The 24,431-nt window shown below is 39.8% G+C and overlaps 1 protein-coding gene across 1 annotated transcript in view; it reads right to left on the bottom strand.

The window, feature by feature from the left end:
* The window catches only part of KLB (klotho beta), a 39,952-nt gene extending 15,819 nt beyond the window's left edge, over nt 1-24,133 (bottom strand). The window contains exons 1-3 of the mRNA XM_006759288.2: nt 23,312-24,133; nt 3,417-3,927; nt 915-1,183 (exon numbers count right to left, since the gene is read on the bottom strand). Of these exons, the coding sequence (XP_006759351.1) occupies nt 915-1,183; nt 3,417-3,927; nt 23,312-24,049 (1,518 nt within the window). The 5' untranslated portion in view covers nt 24,050-24,133. The remainder of the gene's footprint in view (nt 1-914; nt 1,184-3,416; nt 3,928-23,311) is intronic.
* Between the last annotated feature and the right edge of the window lie 298 nt (nt 24,134-24,431).

Genomic DNA, 24,431 nt, shown 5'->3' with positions numbered 1-24,431 from the left:
CCCCATACTGGGAATCGAGCCCGCAACCCAGGCAGGTGCCCTGAGCGGGAATTGAACCAGTGACCTCTTGGTTTGTGGGTTGATGCTGAGCCATGAGCCACACCGGCCTGGCAGGGAGTATACCTTAAGCGCTCTTACCATGAAAAGAAGTGGGAATTGTGTGACGGTGTGGAGGTAGTAGCTAACGCCTCGGTGGTAATCATTTTGTGATATATAAAGGTATCAAATCAACAAAAGCTGTATATCTTACACTTACACAACATTGTTATATCGCTTATATTTCAGTGAATATAACCTGGAAGAGAAAATGTGTAAAGTCCATCTATGTTAGGGAGTGATGAGTGCTACATGAAAAAAATAAAGAGGAAAGGGGTGAGAGGTGATAGTGATGGGGCTATGACTTTTGTGAGTGGAAGGAAGCCTTTTTGAGAACATGACATTTGAGTAAATACTTGAAGAAGGTGAGGAATGGGATGTGTGGGGAGGCCCCTCTGGGATATAGAGACCTCATAAGGCAAATTACCTAAATCTATCAAATAACAGGAATGACTTAAATAAAGGGCCACGGAGTAATTTGTTTTGGCAAAACAAAAACCTATAAAATGTTTTCCCTATAACTTTGACACTGCTCACAAGTGCCTCTCACAAAGAGAACTCAGTTGTTTCTAGACTTGAGGGCATCCTCTCCGACTCCTTCACCAAGCTCTCCATCGTGAGTCCCGGCACACGAAAGGCTCTCGGGAAGCCTTCGTTCTTCTCTTCCTCATCCTTCCTCTTCCCCCAAGTTCCCTTCAGAACCTGCCAGTAATCGTGGCATCTGATATGGTCTGACGGCTCTCTCTTAGCTGCTACTGAGTAAGTGCAATAAAATTTTGTACACTGTTGTCCCGCCTTACAGTTAAGTAGCCACTTACCTTGAGGACAGACTCAGTGACACCCCAGGAGAAGTCGCAGGGAAACTTGCCCCGCACATCGGAGGTGGACTCTTTTAGAGGGAACCCATTTTCTCGTATGATCTGTTTGTAGTAATGTGCTGAGGACTTGGGCTTTCTTTCCTTTTGTTTACTATTAAAATCCACATAAAATAATCCTCGACGTGTGGTGTAGCCATCCTGCCATTCAAAGCCATCCAGGAGAGACCAGGCAGTGTAACCAAACACGCGTATTTCATCAAACCTTATTGCTGCACAGAGAGAGAGAGAGAGAGAAAAAAAATATCAGAGATGTTTGGAGGCCTAAACACACTCGTTCACCAACACCAGGCCAAGGGGACAGCGTGTTGTGAAAGCAGCCTTTTGCCCAATTTATACGCCCATTAGATCAAATAGAAAATTCATGTTTATCCTTGAAAAGCAGCGTTTATTTCTTTCCACCCAGGATGGTCCTCCCCCAGCAAGTGAACCACACAAAGCATCCAACTGAACATTTTCCTGAGACTCGGTGTGCAGGTCTGTGTCAGAGGGCATGGTGGTTCCCAGAACTCCTTGGGACAAATGTTTGCTTAGGACCAAGAGGGTCTCATTTCAAGCTTGGGTTGGTTCCCATTTGTGGGCAAACTATCTTCTATGAAACGATCCTTCAGGGACTGAAAAACTAGCTTTGAGAATGAACATACGTGGATGTAAATATAAGGAGGGGAAAGCCGTGCAGTGATGTAAGAGAACAAGCACTCACTGGGCCGAGGGGCAGGGGAAGGGAGGGTACTATTGGGCAAGTTTCTTGACTTTAGTTTTCTCATTTGTAAACAGGAAAGATTGGAAAAGATGATCTCTCAGGGCCTTTCTAACTTTACAACGCTGATTCAATGACTTTTAGGAGTTGGGTAAACCTGACATATGAAAATCAACAGACAGCAGCAATAAAAGCAACAAAGACTCAAACTGGAAACGTCAGCATTTTAACTGAATCACACAGAAAACGCCAAAGCCAATCAGCCTAATTGGAAACTGACTGAGTTTCTCTGAGTCTCAGGTTCCTTTTTCTGTTGTTAATCTTCACTTGAGGATATTTTTTCCCATTGATTTTCAGAGAGAGTGGATGGGAGGGGGAGAGACAGAGAGAGTGAGAAACATCAACGTGTCTCACATCGATTGGTTGTCACCAAGGGCCAGGGATCGAGCCTACAACCAAGGTACATGCCCTTGACCGGAATCAAACCCAGGACCCTTTAATCTGTGGGCCGATGCTCTATCCACTGAGCCAAACTGGCTAGGGTGCATTTTCTGGGTTTTATCATTGACACCCTTTTCCTAAAAGGTAAAAAATTCTGACCAAGAGATTTCTTTGAGATTACTGATGTTTGAAATAAATACGTTTTAACAGGCCCTGGTTCTAACCCCGTGGGTATAGGGCACTGAGGAGAGGTGGAATAGTGACACCTGGGAAATGACACCCTTCTGCCCACGGGCATGGCGTTAGGCACAGGCCCTCTGCTCCAGAGGCCCCCTATATACATGCTTGTGGCTGGGCACGACTCTGTTCCATGCTGCTCCTTCCTGCAGGGTGGGCAGCAGGCTCTTGCTGTTCCCGAGGACCCTCCCTGAGCACTCTCTTCGGCAGAATCTGGGCTTTTTCTCCAGACAGGTGGCTTTTAAAGAGAGCTACAGAATTTTAGAAGGATCTACCGAGGATTCCTTTATATTTGTGCGAAATGGACCCCAGCTCTGACAGAGCCATCATGATTTGAGTTTGTGTTCTGCTCCATTATTTCAATCAGCCACCTGTAGATGTCACTACGTGAGTAATGGAAAAGGAATGAGGGGCTAAGAAAGGGTCAGAGAAATACTCAGGAATCAATAGAAATGACTCAGCTTTGAGATTCGTGGCTCATTCATTGTCTTCGGACTTTTTCATCATTTGGACATGTGATAGAGTGAAAGCACAATTCCAAGAAAGCCGTCAGCATCTTAGAGTAAAGCTTTACTGTTAAAAAAACTTTGGACATATCTTTCTCAGCATTATGTCCTTTTTGATAGACTGAAAAAGCATCTTGTTGCCAATTAATTATGTATCTATAGTCTAAAATTATTTTGTTCGCAAGCTTTCACTAAAAAAGAACATGAGATAACATTAAAAAATGTTGTCGCCCAGCCAGCATGTCTCAGTGGTTGAGCATCAACCTATGAACCAGGAGGTCATGGTTTGATTCCCTGTCAGGGCACATGCCCGGGTTGCGGGCTCAATCCCCAGTAAGGGGTGTGCAGGGGCCAGCTGATCAATGATTCTCATCATTGATGTTTCTATCTCTCTCTCCCTTTCCCCTTCTCTCTGAAATCAATAAAAAATATCGTAAAATAATTCTTTCAACACTGGACAATAAAAAAGCTGCGATAACAATAATCATATAGTCAAAGGCAACTTTAAATATATAGCGTAAATATTCAAAAAAATTTTAATTGAGCTAATGTGCAACCAACCTTGAAGAACCTGGTTGAGGAAATTCTTCATTATGTAGATGGCTGTGGTATCTTCTGTTTTCACATGACTGTCCGTGAACCAGCCATTCTCAGTAATCAAGATCCGGGGGTGGCCATATTCCAGCTTAATCCAGTTCAGCACTTCTCTCAAATTGAGTGACACATTTTGTCCCATTTTAGCCATGGTGCCCTGGGGCTTGAAATTGTTGGGCCCAAAGGAAAAGGCAAAGAAGTCAGCTGTGCCCCTCACCTCCTCCTTCTCCGCCTCTGAGAAAAGGGGCAGAATGGAGAGCAGCTGCTTTTTCATCAGCTCTGGGTAGTCCCCGTCCCCGTGGATAGGGTTGGCAAACCACCCAAGCACAGAAACCATGGACTGTTGGCACTTGAGTACATCCACCGTGTTTTCTGGTCTGTTTGGTTCAATCCAATGGGATCCCAGTGTGATCGATAACCACCCCTTCTGATGTGGGCGGAAATTTATGTTGTAGTTGTGCCAGACTTTCGAGTGAGCCTAAGAAGAAGAAAATACAATTAACTTATATTGTTCTTACAAGGGTTTGACTTGGTTGGCAGAAGGTCTTTCATGGGTAAATGAATGAAGCACAGGGTGATGCAGAGGAAAGCTGCCAGGAAACCCTGATGGCCTCAAAGGCGGTGCTCTGCCCACCTCCCCTTGCTTGCAACCCACGCCTCTCCCGTAGGACTGCTGAGAGGCAGGCAGAGAGCCCCCGTCCAAACTCCATCTTACTTCTCTTCTCCCTGACCCCCTTCCTGGCCCTCCTGGGGCTGGTGCAGGTGAGATACTATGTGGATTAGAGGATTTCTTCCTTTAGATAAAAAGACGCAGAGCAGTGAGCTTTCATTGTCCCACAGAATCTCCTTCTGGCCCTGACTTAGAAGTCCAGGATAATGTGGGATCCAGATTCTGTAAATGAATAATAATAGAGCCACCTCCTGGGCTTGTTGTAAGACTTGAATCAATTAATGTGTGTACAGGGCCTCAGAACAGTGCCCGGCACAGAGTAACTTCTATAGAAGCCTTAGCTGTGATGACTATCATTATAAAAGTGTGGCAGGCGCTGCATAAAGCAGAAAACCAGGGGACAGTGTGTGGGTCTTGAGGTCAGCACACTGGGGCTTGAAGTTCAGGTGTTTAATGTGCGGCCGTAGAGAAGCCACTTAACCTATCTGAAATCTGTTACTATCCTCATCTGTAAAATGTAGTTAGAAATAACAGTAATACCCTTTGTAAAGTTGTTGTTAGATGTAGAGCTAATGTGTGAATTAAATCTGTAGCACAGAATTAAATATGTAGCACTTAGGAGCTACTGCCTAAAGATGAATGTTATTGCCTTGGCTGGGTAGCTCAGTTGGTTAGAGCATCGTCCGATATGGCAAGGTTGCGGATTCAATCCTCGTTAAGGCCCATACAAGAATCAACTAGTGAATGCGTAAGTGGAACCGCAAATTGATGTTCCTCTCTCTCTCTCTCTCCTAAAAAAGAAGAAGAAAGTATGGATGTTATTATTATTAGTCTCCTGGAGTTTACATTGCCAGTTGAGCTCTTATGACAGAGCCTCATGATCGGTTTCCAGTCTATTTAATAGGTACAAGTGTCACTCAATGCCTGTCTAGCCTGCCCTGAGAGGCTGAAATAATTGGAACAGGAACTCGCCCTCAGGGGCCAATCATCTTATTGAAAAAATAAGACTGAAAGGTGTGAAAGAGAAACATAAAATGGCATAAAATAAGGCCTTAAATGAAAAAATATTTAAAGCAAAAGGACAGGTTCATTAAAGAGCCATGAGCTCTATTAGAAGGAGGAGCAAACATTAAGGACTCCAACTAAGGACCCCTGACCAGTCATAAAATTACCCTTTACCTGTGACCATGTCTCTTTTCCCTCAGCATTTGACTTGCTTGCCTCTTCCCAGGTCTCCCAATTTCTCTTCTATTTGGCTGTTTCTAAAACCAGTGTGCACACCCTTCCCTTTAACCCACAAAGTCTGCTTTTCTTTGTTCCTTGGCTTTTCTTTTGCTCATCAGAGACGTTGTGTATTGGGTTGAATTATCTGAAAGGGCCTCTGTAAGTCAAGGACAATCAAATGTGCCCAGTGGTTCAAACCTAATAGACCCTGAGGACAGCAATTGTGCTTCAGAAATCCTGTTAGGGTGGGGAAAGGCAGGAGAGGATTTCAAAGTTGGTGCCTTGTTGCTTGATGGAAGGAGTTCATTGAACTCATTGAAATCATTCCCAGGGAAGATTTTCTTAAGTAGATGTCTGGAGGTATTACCTCTGTCTATTCGATCTTACTTGGTTCTCACTGCAACCATTTAGCACCCAGATATCCCCAAGGATCTGTAAGAATGCTCTCCCGTCAAGAAGTGTACAGGCTGCCGCCTCCTCCCCTGCCTCCAGCCTGAGGTTCCAGCTTCTGGAAGGAACCATACGGGGACGGGGGACAGACACCACCTTAAGTGGTCTCAGCTGCTCTGTCTGGGCTGAAAAGCCTGGAATCCCAAAGTCTTGAGAACTGCATTTTTTTCTGATTTGAAACAAAAGCAGTCATGCATTGCTAGAATTCTTTGCTTGCTTCTAATCCGTCACTTCATGCCTTGATACTTGACCAGGGCAGTCATGCAGCTCCGATGTGTAAACTATAATGCTCAGCACCCATGTAAGATCTGGAGCCAGAAACTCGCTGCCATGCAAATATGACGCCATCAGACACTGAAGGGAGCGTGAGATGGAGTCAGTAAGAAATTTATTAAATCAGCAATGAACCAGGCCTAATAGGAAAAAGAAAGGGAGGGCGGCGTTTCTTTATTTTTTTTATTTGCTTTTCTTTAAAATAGGTGTTTTATTGCATATTTTAGTGATTGTATGAAAGATAACCTAAGCTGTGATAAAAATCTTGGTGGCATCAGCATTTTAATGAGAAATAGAGCAGCTTAGAAGACAACGGATATGTACCTTTGCAACATCTTTCCAAACAAGTTTTCTGGATATATATATCTATATACATGTTTCATCATGCCCCAAGGTGACCTTCCTGTTCCACAGCGTCTCTTTCATCTTTGCTGCTATTTGCATAGGCTATCAAGGTATCTAGGGTTATCTTTGCTCTGGGCTGAAGGCAGCCTCTCCATTCTTGTGTAGAGAATGTGGGGGAGGTTCTTTGGACAGTGCTTATAGTTATAACTTGATCCTGTTTGCCAAGTAACAAGGTAAAAAGTATTGCTCAGAGGTAGTGAGTTTGACATAAATCTTGATGAAACAGAGATATCTATGTGTGCGCGCTACTCTGATGCTCACAAAGGAGGGCTACCGGGAAGACTAACATAGGGCTAGGAGGGGCGTGCAGCCTGGGCCCTGCCGCCTTGCACAACAGTCTTTCTGAGCTTTCCCAAGGTTACCCTCTATCTGTACAAGGCCATCTACCTTTGGAATGATTGATTTAAGGGAGCTTCAACCTTTGTTCTTTAAATTCAGTAGCTTAAAGGGGAAGTCAGCAGCTTTTTTTCTGTTGTTGTTTGGGGTCAGCTATCAGGGCCTTATATCATTGAGAGGCAGCTGCTGGCCTAGCGTGGCAGTTCTCTCTGATGCCCCTGGAAATGCAGACTCAGATCAGTTCTGTGGGTGATAGGAAGCAAATAAGACACAACTCTAGAAGCCAAGATGAAGAAGGGGCTGGAGGTCGGGAGACATGGCGGGACACTGGTGGGAGGGAGTGCTGTGGAGGGCGTGGGTGGAAGACAGATGAGCACACCTAGCACATTACACGTGTCTGTAACTAAGTTACCGCCAATCAGCTATCCAAGTTAAATTTCCAATTCGGTGCCTAATTTTAGTCACATTTTGGCTGAAATATCTTCATGTGGATTTGTTTATATGTTAAAGCTATTTAACAAAGTATTAAGCAAAAACTATTAAAGAAAATTTATTTTAAACTCCACAATCACGGCAAACTGTTTTCCTATTTCTGTGTTCCCTGCCAGCTTTTCCCAGTATATTTCCCAGCTAAAATGACCGGACATATTGCATGTTGTTTTTAGTCTTCATAACTATGTTAACAGTATAATAATTCACCAATTGTATGAAATACGATTTACTTAGTCATCTCTCTCTTTTGATAGAAATTAGCTTCCCTCCTTCCCTCCCTCCCTTCCTTCCTTCCTTCCTTCCTTCCTTCCTTCCATCCTTCCTTCCTTCCTTCCTTCCTTCCTTCCTCTCTTTCCCCTTTTCTATCATAAATAATGTTGTAATAACTAATGGTGGGCATATAGCTTTTAATTTGTTTGAATTATTTCCTTTTGTTAATCTCAGAATGACTACCTAACAATTTTTAAAGTTGTTTTACATATCTCCAAATGTTTTTTTTGGCCAGTTTGTCCTTTGGTGTGTGTTCTTTGACCACCTGCTTCGAAATATTGATTGCTCTTTTTTAGGGATAAATGGCCATGGAGAATGATATAAAGATGCATCTCACCTACATGGCACTCTAGGCAACAGGGCCTGGGCCTTGAAAGCAGGACACCCAGCCTCCAGTACTGGCACGGCGACTAATGAGCTTTATGATCTTGGATAACGCATTTCCCATTCAGCAGCCTCAGTTCCCCTCTCCATTATACTGAGCTAAAAATAAACACTAGAGAATTGTGGTGAAGATGGAATGAGGTAATATATGTGAAGATCCTGTGCAAACTACACAAATATAAATTTGAAGTATTTTGAAAGAGCAAGCTGAAAATTAACTTGCTGTGGAAAACAAAAGTGGGAGTCTGTGTGGGATGAAGAGTGTTAATAGAAATGATTCCTTCTTCCTTCCCTCATCCCTCCCTCCCTTTCTTCCCCTTTTCCTGTCATAAATAATGTTGTAATAACTCTCCTTTACCCCTTGAGTTTCATGGCTTACCTGTTCGTCCTTATTTTTTTATTTTTGAAGTTGACTGAGTTTTATTCATTGTCCATTGGGACTGAGATTAATTTCAGGTTGATTCATTTTTTCATCTATTCAGCACTTCTTTATATTTGTTTTCTACTGATTACAATTGCTGTTCCAGATTTTTTTAATCTTCAGTGATTCATTCTGCATTCTACAAATATTTATTAGGTGTTTAAGGTATGTGAATTTTACAGAAGTTCATTGCTAAAAAATTAAGACTATTATCTCCTTAAATATATCACTGTCATTTCTTTAATTTTTTTGACAATCTTGAAACTCTCTTAGAAATATCTTACCCTCATTATTCTTAGGAGAGAATATTTAAATATTAAAAAAAGTTACCACCTTTCATAAGGAAGATATTTACCCATCCTATTCATGTTTTCTATAGTTGAAATAACTCAGAAATAATCATATTAAAATTAATTTTAATGAATTTTCATTTTAATAAAATTCATTTTAATTAATTTTCCTCCCATTTTCTTTGTAATCATTATATTTGCAAAGTATTTTAACAAATCATTGATTGTTCTCAGTTTGTATAGTTTCAGGATTTTCCCCATAGGAATCATGTAAAAACTAAGCTCTAATATATTTGTTCCTTTAAAAAATGGTCCTATAGGTCATTTCAAAGAGAGCTTATGGGACCAAAACCAGGAGTTCTTAACTCTGTGACCTAAGATTGAAGATCTTTATAGACACTCAATAGTGCTATGTTTTCCTGAGGAGTATAAGGTTTAAAAAACAGTCCTATTATTGTTATAGAATTCTAATTTCCATTATAATATTACTGAATTAAATCAATGCCTGAGCCAGAGTCTAAACCTGGCAACACAAAGGGAAAAAGCTCTAGAATAAAGTTCCTAATTAATTAAACGAAGCATCTGTGGTTTCCACAGATATTAGAAGGGAGTTTAGAAGAAATCAATATTAGTAAATTGGAGCTTTACTGGAGGCCAGGTTCCCTGCCCAGAGATAACATTTGTATGCCAATTTCAGCCTTCTGTTCTTACTAAATTAACAATGGTAATCCTGTTAGTAACTTTTTCATGCAAAAGGACCATATCTCAGAGAATAATTAAAGCTAAAACAGCCTGCATTGGGAACCTGAAGTTTTTCCTCAGGATTTAGGAAGAGTTAAAGAGAGTCAATACGAGTATAGCCTGACTGGTGTGGTTCAGTTGGTTGAATATTTTCCCAAGAACCAAGAAGTCACAGTTCGATTCCTGGTCAGGGCATGTGCCTGGGTTGTGGGCTCGATCCCAGTGGGGGCTTGCAGAAAGCAGCTGATCGATGTTTCTATTTCTCCCTCTCCCTTCCTCTCTCTGAATTCAATAAAAAATATTTTAAAAAATAGAATCAATATAATAGCCATCCTAGAAATCATAAATAACACAACTCTTACAATAACACAAATAGCCCTAGCAGGTTTGGCTCAGTGGAGAGAGTGTTGGCCTGCAGACTGAAGGGTCCCAGGTTCGATTCCACCCAAGGGCACATGCCCAGGTTGCAGGCTGGATCCCCAGCAGGGGGAGTGCAGGAGGCAGCCAATCAATGAGTCTCTCTCATCATTGATGTTTCTATCTCTCTCTCCCTCTCCCATCCTCTCTGAAATTAATAAAAACATATTTTTAAAATAACAAAAATAAATTTGGAATCTAATGAACAAAATAAACTGATGAACGAAATAGATCCAGAAACATAGAGTCATGAACAGACTGATGAATTTCAGAGGAAAGGTTGGGGGGAGAGAGATTAACTGGGGGAATTTATATGCATACTGGAGGCCCAGTGCATTAAATTCGTGCATAGGTAGGGTCCCTAGAGGCTGCTGGCTGCCAGCTGGGGCCTTCCATCCTTTGGCTGCCTACTGCTGCCGCAGGCTGGGGCCTCCTTTAGTACCTGCCTTGACCTGGTGCCGCCTGCTCACCTGCTCCACCATCCTGCCGCGGTCCTGCTCTTGTGGGGGCTCACTGGGGCTGGCAGCGTCTCCATTGCAGCCCACCACCTGCGCTGCCCCCTGGTGGTCAGTGCATGTCTAACTCCTGGTCGGTGGAACACCTTCCCACAGGGACAATTTGCATATTAGCCTTTTATTATATAGGATATGCAGAGCCCATGGACACAGACAATAGTGTGGCAAAGGCTTGGGAAGGCAGATCCAGGGAGGAGGAGGTCAATGGGGGGAAAAAACCACACAAAGCAGACATCTGTAATACTTTCAACACTAAAGATAAATTTAAAAAAAAAATAACAAATATAAGGCCCCATCTTGGGGCGTGCAAGAAAGGCAGATTCACCATGAGCCTCAGGAGCTGAAGCTTCAGGCCCCTGGCGTGCATGGGTCCTTGTAAAATGCTCTACGTGGGTTCTGAGTAAGGCTGTGATGGAGCACTGCTAGGTAAGGATATCTGATAAATTCCCTAAAGAGACCTCAGAAAAGAAGGAGTCAGAATCTCCGAGACTACAACAATCTGATGTAAGATTTCTCTTATTCTAAACATTCACTTTTGTACCAACTTTTGTGTTTGTCATTTTTTATATATTTTTTTAGATAGGGCCTCCAGATTGTGTCTCAGGCCAGCGCCACTCAGGTCCAAGCCTGGCCTAAGAGCTTTTTGAGTGCAGGGACCGTATGTATTTTGTCATACAGTTGTGAATACACATGCCCAGGATAGAGCCTGGCATAAAATACTTGTTGAATGAATGCCCACCATGAGCCAGCTAGTATGTTGGTCACCTGACAGCTTCTGCGAGGCAGATTTTATTTTTCTAATTTCAGAGAAGAAACTGAACTTCCCAGAGGCTGGGTAGTGGTGGAGCTAGGATTTGAAGCCAGGTCTTCCCTGATCACCTTACTAAACCATCCTGCTTTCTGTATGTGCCAGTTCTAAATTTTGAAGCTGTTGGGGAAAGAGCACTGGATATGAACCATAACATACTGTTTTTAAATTATGCTTTCTTTCCACTGAACTTGGTTATTAAAAGAACTAAACTGTCTTGCATGCTGAGAAGAAAATGTCTATGTAGTAGTATGTCTGGAAGGTTCTGGAAGACCTGCCAGCAAATTTGGGATGTTCAGAAGACCACATAGTAGTCCAAGTGCCCAGCACAGCATGAACATTTATGTGTATTTCCCTATCCCAGTATTGGCATTGTATAGTGTCCTCAGAGGCTAAATGAATCCCTATGCACCACTTCTACATTTGACTATCTCAACTGAGGATGGTGATCTTTACACCACTGTCAATGTTAGACCGAGAGGGCAGGGACGCCGTGCTTGCATAGTGTTTAACACTACATCACCTACAAACAAGTTATTAATAAATGGTCCTTAACGATGAGTGACTTTCATGATCAAATAGGACAGAATAGTGATTAAAGTACAAAACCATAGAAAATTAATAATATAAATGGTAATAAGAACTAACATCTCTGAGTGCCAAATGTGCCAAACATTGTTCTAAGTGCTTTCCATTTAATCCACATTTATCTCCTTTAATCCACACTTAAATTTCTTGAGGTAGGTACTATTATCATTCCTATTTTAGAGGAGAGTTTCATGATTTGTCAAGCCCAAGCTGTAATGCTCCAAGTTCTGTGCTCATGCCTGCTAATTAGAGGTAGAAGTTGAACCTTATGGGTCCTTTCGTCCAATAAATTTTTTTAAATATTTTCAATGAAGAAGCTGAAACTCGAGAAATAAATGACTTACCCAAAGTTCCAGTTAGTGGCAGAGCTAGAATTAGAAGTAAGTACTTCAGCCTTGTAGTTCACTGTCATATCATCATGAAAATTAAATTGTGTGTCTTTGAAACACACTTTTATACCTTAGATTCAATGGTGATTAGACAGGCTGTGAAAATGCAAGGGGTGTACTAATATAACAGCTATGGCCCCAAATCAAGGGCCAGTGGACTGAAAAAGCCACACGTCAGTGTATGGGTGCCAGGAACACGCTCAGGAGAGGAGCAGTCTGGAGCAACACCTCAATTAAATGGAGAATTCATCAGCATTACCTTCTGCTCTGTTTAACTTCTTTCCCTTACAGAAATTCTGTACATCATCAAAGGCAAGTTTAGATAAATCATTTTTCTTTAAGTTCCTTCAACCCACAGCTATTATTTTATCCCTCTTTACTCTTCATTCATTTACATTGATTATTTCCTTAAATTCAAGTCTACAAACACTTATTTAACAAATACAAGGCACTATGGTAGACATTTAGATAGAGATGAACAAAATAGTGCCTGTTTTATGACCTCTGACCTCTATTAGGAGAGACAAGTACAGAAATAAATAGAATAAAAACAGTGTAGTTTTATGTTTCAATTAATCAGAAACAATAACAAAAACTTAATGTGATTCAAATTTTATTAAAAATTTGACCAAATGTATGTGTTTATTTATACATAGAAAAATATTTGGACATTGAACAAGCTTCTAGCAGTTGTTACTTCTGGGTATGCAGTTAGGGAGTAAGTCTTATAGAGGAGAATTCAATTTTTTTTTTTGAGACTTCATTTTAACTTTATGTGTTATATATTGTTTGAACGTTTTGTGGTAAAAAGCATCATTTTTGTAATTTAAAAAGGTCAAGCCCAGCTGGCATGGCTCAATGGTTGAGCATCGACCTATGAACCAGGAAGTCACAGTTTGATTTCCCAGTCAGGGCACATGCCCGGGTTGTGGGCTTGCTCGCCAGCATGGGGCGTGCAGGAGGCAGCGGATCAATGATTGCCTCTCATCATTGATGTTTCTATCTCTCTTTTGCTCTCCCTTCCTCTCTGAAATCAATAAAAATATATTTTAAAAAATACAAAGGTCAAGAGCATTGGTTGAAACAAATAGTTTCTATCAGTGGACTTAATTGCTCTTTGCTTTCACTCTTCAGTTTCTTCAAGTTCCATAAATCTCAAAGGAAAAACCAGAAACTTAAAAAAAGTTGTTATTCTGGATTCCATTATATATTAAAGAATGTTTGTTCATTCTGTAACAATACATTGATATGTAAAGGTAAAAGGAGGAGACGTACAATGCATATGTGATTAACATGAAAGAAGCACTGATAACAGTAAAACCCCAGCCCTTTATTTAAGACTCCGTCACATAATCTCCGATCAAGATATGATGCTATGAAGAACCCACCAATGGACTCTCCCAGACACACTTCCAGGAAGCAGTACTAGGTCACCCAAGAACCACTTTGATTACTTAAGTATGCACTCATTACTAGTTAGTAAGTGAAATGTCTTGATGTATTCTTAGCATCCCTGCTACTTTTCAGCAACGAAATCGTTGTTAAGGTTTAATAGTTTTGATTATACCTTTTTTTTTTTTTAACAAAGACTATTTTCTAATGTTGAGTTTTCTCAGTAAGCCTTTTTATATACAGTAAAATGACTTATTTTATTCTATAAACTAATGTAAAGTTTCCCTCAGTTCATAGACACATCATATTTAGTACCGTTTCCATTACTTAACATTTTTTTCTGATCTCCAGTTGGGCCTAATTTTCCATGTCTGAGAGTGTTCATATCAAATCAAGCTGTTTAAACATGATCCCAATGTTATTTTCTGGGCATTTATAATTACATTTATTTAAACGCTTGTTAATCATTCACTGAAGTATAACTTTTTCTACTTAATGATTAGAAAAAGTAAATATTACTCTCTTGAAGGTTTTGGATACCAATTGTCATCTACAAATAGTTGTGTGTTTTTTTTACATGGTTCTTGTATCTAATGGTGCTTTCTGATTATAGAAACTGTCTTTGGCAATTCTATTTTTTTATTTTATATTTTATTGATTTTTTACAGAAAGGAAGGGAGAGAGATAGAGAGTTAGAAACATCAATGAGAGAGAAACATTGATCAGCTGCCTCCAGCACATCTCCTATTGGGGATGTGCCCGCAACCCAGGCACATACCCTTGACCGGAATCGAACCTGGGTCCCTTCAGTCCGCAGGCCGACGCTCTATCCACTGAGCCAAACCGGTTTTGGCTCTTTGGCAATTCTTATCTGTAAGCGGTTTTCATCTTTATTCAGATTTGGTTAGAAACATGTATAAGAATGCTAGTTTTAACGTTTGATCATTATTTTCTGTATTTTGTTGGAGATGTCTTAGGTCCTAGTGGAGATGAGTGGGGATGATCATATAAATACTATGATCATTAGCTAATTAAATGAATAATTGTGTTAACATTTAATTAAACTTTAGATGGTATTGTCAAGGGCACACATATGTGATTTAACATCACTTTAATGGAGCATTAAAGTTTTTAAATATATATATATATTTTTATTGATTTCAGAGAGGAAGAGAGAGGGTGAGAGAGATAGAAACATCAGTGATTAGAGATAATCATCAACTGGCTGCCTCCTGCACACCCAACACTGGGGATTGAACTCACAACCCGGGCATGTGCCCTGACCATGAATTGGACCGTGACCTCCTAGTTCATAGGTCGACGTTCAACAACTGAACCATGCCAGCCTAGTGAGCACTAAAGTTTTGAGCAAATAAAAATTAAAATCATGGGGACAATGAATCAGGGATAAATTGTTCAAAGATTTTGCAGACAAATAAAACATGTATATAGATTGTTCTGGACTTTAAATAGGCAAAGTGAAGTCAAATATCTGTTGAGTCAGTATCAACACTAGTGACTGCTATGGGTTTAAAGCTGAAAATTGTTATCTTTCATTGAATCTAGCTAGGTAGCTGATTCATGCCATTAAACCTGGCTAACTTGGATTCAGATGGCTAAGATTTGAATTTTGGCTCTGATACTTACTATGGAGTAAAAAAACCCCACTTATCAGCTGTGTAGCCTCAGGCAAATTTCTCTGGGCTTCAGTTTCATCCTATACTAGAGGCCCAGTGCACAAAGTTTTGTGCATTGGTAGGGTCTCTAGCAGCTGTTGACCAGGGCCTCCCTCCCTTCCCTTGGCTGGCCTGCCCCCCATGGTGGAACTCCCGGAACTCCAGTCAAGGGGACAATTTGCATACTATGCTTTTATTATCTACACTAATAAAAGACAAAGATGCTAATTGGCCATACCTTTGCTACACTCATCAGCCAATCAGAAGAGTATGCAAATTAACCCAAGAAAGATGGCCGTTAAATTTGCATACTGCAGGCAGATCCTGCTGTGCCGCCCTGCGGGGTGGCAGTGCAACCCCCAGCTGCTGCCTGCCCCAGCACGGGATCCGGGCCTGCTGTGTGCGGGGAGGGGCGGGCAGCAGCGAGATCCCCAGCCACTGCCCACCCCAGCGCGGGATCTGGGCCTGCCATGTGCGGCCCAGGGCGGGAGGGGGGGGCGGGCAGTAGCGAGATCCCCAGCTGTCGCCCGCCCCATTGCGGGATCCAGGTCTGCCATGTGAGACTGGGGGAGACGGGGCAGGCACCGCGGGATCGGGCGTGCCATCTGCCACCAGGAGAGCGGGCCTAAGCCAGCAGGTGGTTATCTCCCGAGGGGTCCCAGACTGTGAGAGGGCACAGGTTGGGCTGAGAGACCGCCCCGCCCCCCGCCAGTGCACAAACTTTTGTGCACCAGGCTTCTAGTATAGGATAACAAAAGCCTAATATGCAAATTGCCCCTCAACTGGGAGTTCGACCAGGGGGTGGGGCCAGCCCGGCTGGACCCCAACAGTGCACAGATTTGTGCATCAAGCCTCTAGTCAACCACAAAATGGCTATAAGAATACTTACCTGGTAGGGTTAATGTGAGAATTAAACAATATGTGAAAAGTACCTAGGGCAGTTTCTGAAACTACAGTAGGTATGCAATAAAATAGTCTTACTATAAAAATTATTATTAAGAATAGTAGTATAGAATGTCAAAACATTACCTGTAGTAATGTTTCAACCCTCCACTTAAGAATTAAGACCAATCTCTGTCCTTTTTTCTCCCCATTTCTGCATTCTTTTTTGGGGGGTGGGGTGGGAGGGCAAAGTGTGGAAAGTAGCAAATAACAAGTTTTGGGGTTTTTTTTAAACCTTTTTTTCTGTCCTTCATTGACAGAAAAGCTTGAGCTAGCTTTTAAAAAAAGGAGGTGGTGGGGCAGGCTGGAGGGAGTCGATGAGGGGGAAAAGGGCACTTATATAATATTTTCAACAATAAAGAATTATATATATATATATGTATATATTTGAGAGAGGAAAGGAGGGGGGAGAGAGAGAGAGAGAGAGAGAGAGAGAGAGAGAGAGAGAGAGAGAGAGAGGAGAGATATATAGAAGAGGAGAGACATAGAAATATGAATCAGCTGCCTCGTGCATGCACCCTGACCAGGGATGAAGCCTGCAACCCAGGCCTGTGCCCTGACCGGAAATCGAATTATGACATCCTGGTTCATAGGTCGACGCTCAACCACTGAGCCATGCCGGCTGGGCTGGACTAGCTTTTTAGCTACAAGATTTAGCAACCCAACTCACAGGAATTTTTAAAAATTCCTTTATCTTATGGGGAAAAGTCATTTCAGATGATCTTTGAAGATTTTGGTTCTATCTAACTAAAACAAACTGAAAAAGGATTCTACTAGTATTTCCATGTCAAAATATTATACTTAGTCTTCAAGACATTGGTGGGGGGGGAGGGGGTGGGGCAGAAGAGGTTTAAAAATGACATTTAATCCATTTAAATGTGCCTGTGAAATATGCAGTCTTCTTGTTTAAGAAAGCAGTTGCAGCAGCCTCCTGGCAGAGAAGGCTTAGCTGTTAATCATGTGAATGGTGGCTTTTTCACAGCTGTTTTTGCAGTTTTCACACTAAATTTTGGTTAAGAATTTTGACAGAGCCTTCAAGAAGTGTATTAGATAGAGGTAATTGTTTTATTTTAAAATATAACATTTTCTTTACTGTCTACTTTATTTTTTACTTTTAATTGTGGAAATGGTCGCAGTCCACAAAAATCGAAAGAATAGCATAGTGAAACCCCATGAACACATGGCTCAGCTTTGAGAGTTGTCAGCATTCTGCAGCTTGGTTCAAGGTGGGCTGTTAATGTAAAATTTTTCATAGAAACTGGCATGCCTAATTGATTTGCATGTTCTGAAAAGACTGTATGTTTGTGCCAGAGTATGTGTTGAAGTGTGTGTATGTGTGTGTCTGAAATCAACTTCTCTTCAATTGCAATTTTAAATCCTTTCTGGGATAAGGTAGGTCTTACTTAATTATAAAATAATCAGTTGAATTATTTCTTGAATATCTAACACATACCCCAGCCTGGTGTGAGCTTCTCTGAAGGGATGATGGCAAGAAATGCTAAGATAGTTTCCCAGAGAGGTGAAAAAATAGGGAGAAGTAAATATCCCAGACTGAGGAACAAGTTGGTAAGGCCTTGACCTAGATTAGTGTTTCCCAACATTTCTTGTCCTAAAAGCCTCTTTCCCAGTATTAAACAATCTCTTAACCCCCTGAGGAATTTAAAACATTATTTCATCATTTGTGTGTAGTATACGCAAACGTGTTGGCATATATTTACTTACATAATCTATTTTATTGCTAAAGATTATAAAGTTTACTTTAAATATTCAGAAAATAAATAATATTTAAAATACTCATAATATACAAACATTAATGTTAGCAACTTCCCACCTTATAAACACTATTACATTATGTAAATTATTTTAATGACATACGAACAATTATTATATGACACATTTTTTAAATGACCCTGTGTTTGGTTTTAGGACAGCATGTATACTAAAATGCAGAGTAAGATTTGCCCATTCTGTGGTGTTTTCCAAGTCTGGTACACCTACCTCTTTTGTATGGGAGATGACATTAGTTGTAACAAAAATGAAAATTTTTATTTTAAATGTTACATTATTTATTTTAAGGGTATTAGGAAATACTGGTGTCTCATGTATAGCAGGATATAAAGTTTCCTTTCAAAACAAACATTTTATTGGAAAATGTTTTAATAAGTAAGACTAGATGCGGTTCTTGGATATGCAAACAAACAAAAACGCCAGCAAAAACGCCAACATGGAGTGATGTGAAAAAAACTACACTTTGTGAAACACAATGTTACAGCATCAAAAATGGGTAAAAATTGTTTCTATAACATTTTGCTTACATTCTTAAATTTTGCTTTTTAAAAAAGTACAAGCTTTCAAAAAGTCGGTTTAATTTTGCTCATAAATAGCTACGTATGTAAGAGCAATGATTTGGGCCAACTCTTTCAAGTATTTCACAAATAACGAAAAGCCACTCTTTATTTCCAATATGTGAAAAGTCAAGCTAGAGATAATCATCAACATTATTTTCTCATTTAATATTTCTTAAAGCTTTGTTTCTTCTCCTGAAACATCCTGATAATACTATAAATTAATTTTGAGTTTGTGTGCGCAACTTATAGATCTGGTGAAAATCTCCTTGAGGTGATTTTGTAATTTATCTTTTTCATGTCCCTCGTACTGGTTGTATTTCAATGTCCTTGCTCTTTATGCTTCATGCCTTTAACCACTTCGTCAGTTGTTTTTAAGGGACTGAAGGAAGAGGAATTTTGCTCTTCCCCCCAGGGTATATTTGGCAATGTCTGGAGACATTTCAGTTGTCACAACTCTGGACAGCAGGGGTACTACTGAAATCTAGTGGGTAGAGGCTGCTAAATATCCTACAGTGCACAAGATAACCCACCACAACAAAGCATTCTCTGGCTCAAAATGTCAATAGTGCTGAAATTGAGAAATCCTGGTACTATGTAGACAGAATATGGCTATGAGAGATAATAATTTAGAGCTGGGAAATGGTCAAGACTATCATGGAAGCTGGCAGTATTGAGTGGAGCAATCAAATGAATCAGCTACCATCTCATGAGCAAACTTACCTGCCCCAACCTCTATGCATATTTTCTCAGAGGCTCTCAAATATTCCATTTTTAGTGGGGAAGAAATCTACAGATTTAAATTATATTATGCATATATATTGATCTAAAAATAAAAACGGGCACAATTACTGCCTTTACCAATGTGAAACCTTGGGACTTTGCTGATTTGAGGAATGAGAGTATAGGCCAAACAGGTTAAAATTTTAAAAACTGAACTTGGGAGAAAGAAATCTTTCCTCTACAAAGAAGAAAGATGCCAACCTACAAGAAGAAATGGACACGAAAGACCGAGATTGTCCTGGTTATCGGGTCCATTCATTCCTGGGATTTGGTTACTGAGCCAGGAAGTTGCTCATTTTTGCTTAAGCCAACTTGAATTAGGCTTCTGTCACTTGCGATCAAAAGAGTCCACACTAATACACCACTGGATTAATACAGGTGATTTCCGGAATTAGCAATAATGCAATGAAATATGTATTTTATACTTGGGATTGGGTCTTTGATGACAAGTTTAAGAGAAATTCCTAAACCACTCATTCAATGTACCTAGCATGTATCTAATATTCTGTGCAAGGTGCTGGAAATATGAAGACAAAAAAGTAGCATCTTGTTTCAAAGAACTCTCAGTCTAGTTGGGGAAACAAAAAAAACACCATATGGTATGAATTCAATGCACATCTTACTATGTGAGCCTTCAGGAGGGGCACTGACTCTAAAGGATCAAGACTAACGTAGAGGTGGTAACTGCCTAAATTGAGTCTTGAAGGACATTATCAGCAAAGCTGGGAGTAAGAAAAGCATTTTAGTTGCATAGAGCATTAATGAAGGCTGAGCAGAGGGCAATAGTAAGGTAAAAATCCAGACACTTTAGTAGTGCATTACAGCCAAGTGTGGGGTACAAGGGTTTGGCGTTAGTGATGGAGGTGGGAGAATGGCCAGGAAGGAGCCTGGAATGGAGGCCGGGTTTGTGTCTTGAAGATCTTGATGAAAAGTTGAGACTTCTAGTCGAAACCGGTTTGGCTCCGTGGATAGAGCATCGGTCTGCGGACTGAGGGGTCCCAGGTTTGATTCCGGTCAGGGGCATGTGCCTTGGTTGCGGGCACATCCCCAGTAGGAGATGTGCAGGAGGCAGCTGATCGATGTTTCTCTCTCATCAATGTTTCTAACTCTCTATCCCTCTCCCCCTTCCTCTCTGTAAAAAATCAATAAAATATATTTAAAAAAAATAAAAAGTTGGGACTTTATCCCAGAAGTTTTGGGACATCACTGATGGATTTTATGCAGGGGAGCGACATGATGCATTTTTAAGAAGTATCTGCTCTGTAAAATGGGGTAATAACAGACACCTAGCAATATTGTTGCAAAAATTATAGATAATCTTTAAAGCTATGTTTGTTGTGCTTAAAGATGGACAAGCCAATCAAGGTGTGCTCTTTCTGTTCTGAACATTGCTATGGATTCAGAGTGAAGCATCCATTAGTTGGTGTGACTACCACAAACTTTTATCTGAGGCTTAGACTTGCTTTAAGCCAGGTAATGACCAGATCTGTCCAGCTCCGTCTCAGGACTGGCCAGACAATTCAGGTTTCCTCCAAACCAGGACATTTCAGACTGAGATGGAGTTTTCAAGATCATCCTGGAACTTAAAAGACCCTGTAGCCACTATGTAATCTTTTCAATAGCTGAGGATTGGGAAATGGAGTGATAATCACCATCCATGAATTTAGGTTTATATTAGGCTTAAAAAAACACTCAAGTGTTCTTGGACTAAAAACTAATCCTAAAGAATGCTTCTTTTGGGTCACAAGGTGGCATAATAAAGAAGAAACACTCCATTGCAACATAAAATATCCAATTAATCTTTGCTATGTTAAAAGAAAGGCAGAGAGGGGACAAGTGGGAAAAACAAGTTCACCTCAGGCTACCAAACCACTGCCAGCTTTCTCTCTAGTGCTATAAGTCACTGGGTTATGCAGTATATTTCACTTTTTTTTGAAAATTAAAATTATTGGGGTGACATTGATAGATAGGACTATATAGATTCAAGTGTACCTCGCTATGATACATGATCTGCACATTGCATTGTGTGTCCACCACCCAAGAGACCCCTTAGAAATTTTAAAGAGGTGGAAGAAATTACTTGGAAAACACAATAATTTAAAAATGTAATACCCCAGTTTAAAACAATAAAATCTCTACCAGAGTGCTAATTTTGTGGTAAAGACAGAGTTTATCTCAAATTAGAGGAAAATGAAAATTATCTGAAAATATATCATTTTACATACTAAGTTTGGAAGCAATATCCATTTGTTAGTTACATCTTTTTCCTGTGTATTTTTAATCAGATAGCCAATTTAAGGCTTGAAATTAGCCACTTAAACAAATTTTAATGCAATTTCTAATTGTTAACATTTTCCTAGGTAACTGAAAACTTTTCAACAATTTAGAATTCTTAAAATAAGACATTAAATAACCATTTATGTACATGTAATTATATAGAAAACTTTAAACAGACTATATTAGAAACTATTAACAGCAGTTTTTTCAAGGTTGGAGTTGTCAGATGGAGAAGGAGAGAGGAATTTAACTTTTTCACTTTATATCCTTTGGTACAACCTGATATTTCTCAATTTACACCAGCATGTATTGTTTCAATAATTAAAAGAACTAGATAAAAGAAATATTTTTTCTCGCTTAAATATGTATATTCTTCATAATTGACAGCTCTAAGTTTTCTCCCCTTTAATGTCTTTTTCCCAAATCACAGAATACCCATGCATTAATATGTTATACATACAACTCTATTCAAAGATATGTAAATGACCTTGAAATTATAATACAATCTGTTTACTGCAAGGGCAAATGTGACTGAATCATAGTACATAATCCAGAAAGTTCATGCATTTTTGTATGTGCAAATTAAGACATGGAGTAATTTTATGTTCCTCTACATTTTTCCTATTTCTATATACTTAACATTTGATTATTAGAAATCAGATAACTTCTTCTACCACATGATGAAACCCCACTAATAGTTTTTTCATTTTTAAAATGTAACAGTTATTCAGAGTAATTTATTTTTCCCAAGTAAACTAGTTGACTTAAAAAGATAAATCTGATTTTAAATATTAGCCTCAATGTGAGGCAAAATCTCTTGAAATTTTTCAAAAGATTATTCCTTTAAAAACATCCTTAATAAAGACATTTAGTGTTTAATTATATTGTCATTTACAAAGCCCATATTTTCAACAGGTGCATTTTACTCTGTAACCTTGGGCAAGCTATTTAATCTCACTAAGCTGCAGTTTTCTCATCTTTAAAATGGGGATAATAATAAGACATAGTTCATAAGGTTATCATGATGATTAAATGAAATAATGCAAGTAAAATGCTTAGTCTTTAAACACTCAATGAATATCAATTTATTTTGCTTAGAGTTTCACTATTATTTAACATTTCCCAGCATAAAGTCTAGCTTTTGAACTATACAGCTTTAAAACACTTACTAGAGCATATTCTTCCAGTTTTGATATTATGCATTTAATTTTAACTCCTAGAACAATTAATCTTCCCTGCTATGTAACAAAAATGAAACCAACTGTGAATTACATTTATTTCAATTCCTGCATTTAATATGTATCAGTTAGCAACACTTATTTAGCTTACTATAGCTAAGTACCAGTAAGAATAGCGATAGTAACAACAAATACATATTTGAAATGGTCATGCCTTAGAATAATTCTGAAATGGTTGCATATTGTCAGAAAAGGCTTTCCAACAATTACATTTATAAGGTACTGGTTTTCCACAGAATGAAAGGAAACTCATATTCTCATGCTCTAATGTATAATTGTAGATTTAAAAATAGTTAATTTTTAAAAGTGCACTTTTAAGGAAAATAATTGGATTAATACAGTAATAATAGCTTAGATAAATAAAGTATACACTACTTTAAACATGAAATTTGAGGGTAGACCTTGAGGGTTAGAATAAAATCAGCTGAGTTGATTGCAATAAAGAGACCTAAACAGATGATACCTTTCTTAGGGTTTCTTTTGAACTCCTGCTCCTCATATTCGGAAGCTATAATATGAAGCCAGCGGTACAGTACCTTGATCAGGTTGTGTCCCACAGCGTAGACAGCTGCTAAATTTCCTTTCTCTCCAGGGGCATGCATACCTGTCCCATACCCATGCCAAGCAACTAGATATGGGTTGTGAATTGTAATCCAGTATTTGACACGGTCCCCAAACGTCTGGAAACAGTATGTGGCATAGTCGTTGAAGATATCTATTAGAACTTCATTTTCCCACCCCCCGTATTTTTCTTGCAGTGCCAAAGGCAAGTCCCAATGGTATAAAGTTACTATAGGTTCAATGTTTCTAAGAACTAGAGCGTCCAGAAGACTGTTATAGTACTGGAGACCTTTTGCATTGGCAACTGCTGCTATTCCATCGGGGAAGAGCCTTGGCCAGGAAATTGAAAACTGATAAAAAGAAACGCCTATAAAATCCAGAGCCGATAAGTCCTTTTCCAGAAAAATGTAACTGTCACTGGAACTATTCACACTGCTGACATTTTTAAGGTGCGTCTGGGTGAAATGGTCCCATATAGAGGGACCTCTTCCATCTGCCTTCCAATTCCCTTCCACTTGAAATGCTCCAGTCCCAACGCCCCAGAAAAAGTTTTTAGGAAAAGTGTCATAGAGAAACAGCTGACTTTCATTTACCGGGCTGTAATTAGGACTTTTAGACCATATAGCTCTTCCGTCTCCGGAGAATCCAGTAACAGCTCGGAGGAGAAGAAATGTTGACAGGATGACAGATCTCTGCAGTCCCCCGGTGGACATTGTTTCCCTATAGCGTACGTTGCTTTCATCAGTCCTGAAGCAAATCCATTCATTCCCTGGAGATTCTGCCGCACAGCCTGGCTTCACTCGCCACTAACTGCTCGACTGTCTTATCAACGCCTCAGTAAAAGCTTGTGATTGTAAAGCTCTGTCAATGATTAGCCTGAAGTGTGAGACTTGGGATGGGCCCTGGAGAGCAACGTAGTCTGAGGGAGGTGGCTCTATTACAGCCACCAACACATTTCATCCTCTTATTATGGGAAAAGTTAGATGAAAATGCATCAGTGACAATGGTCCGAATGTGCAACTAAAACACATGTAAACAATGAATAAAAATGCCATATTTTCTCTGTAGCCTTTCATACTGACTCAAATCTTTCCT

This window comes from Myotis davidii, unplaced genomic scaffold (genome assembly GCF_000327345.1).
Source record: "Myotis davidii unplaced genomic scaffold, ASM32734v1 scaffold235, whole genome shotgun sequence".
In the NCBI taxonomy this organism is placed as follows: domain Eukaryota; kingdom Metazoa; phylum Chordata; class Mammalia; order Chiroptera; family Vespertilionidae; genus Myotis; species Myotis davidii.
This window is presented reverse-complemented; position numbering and strand designations above follow the sequence as displayed.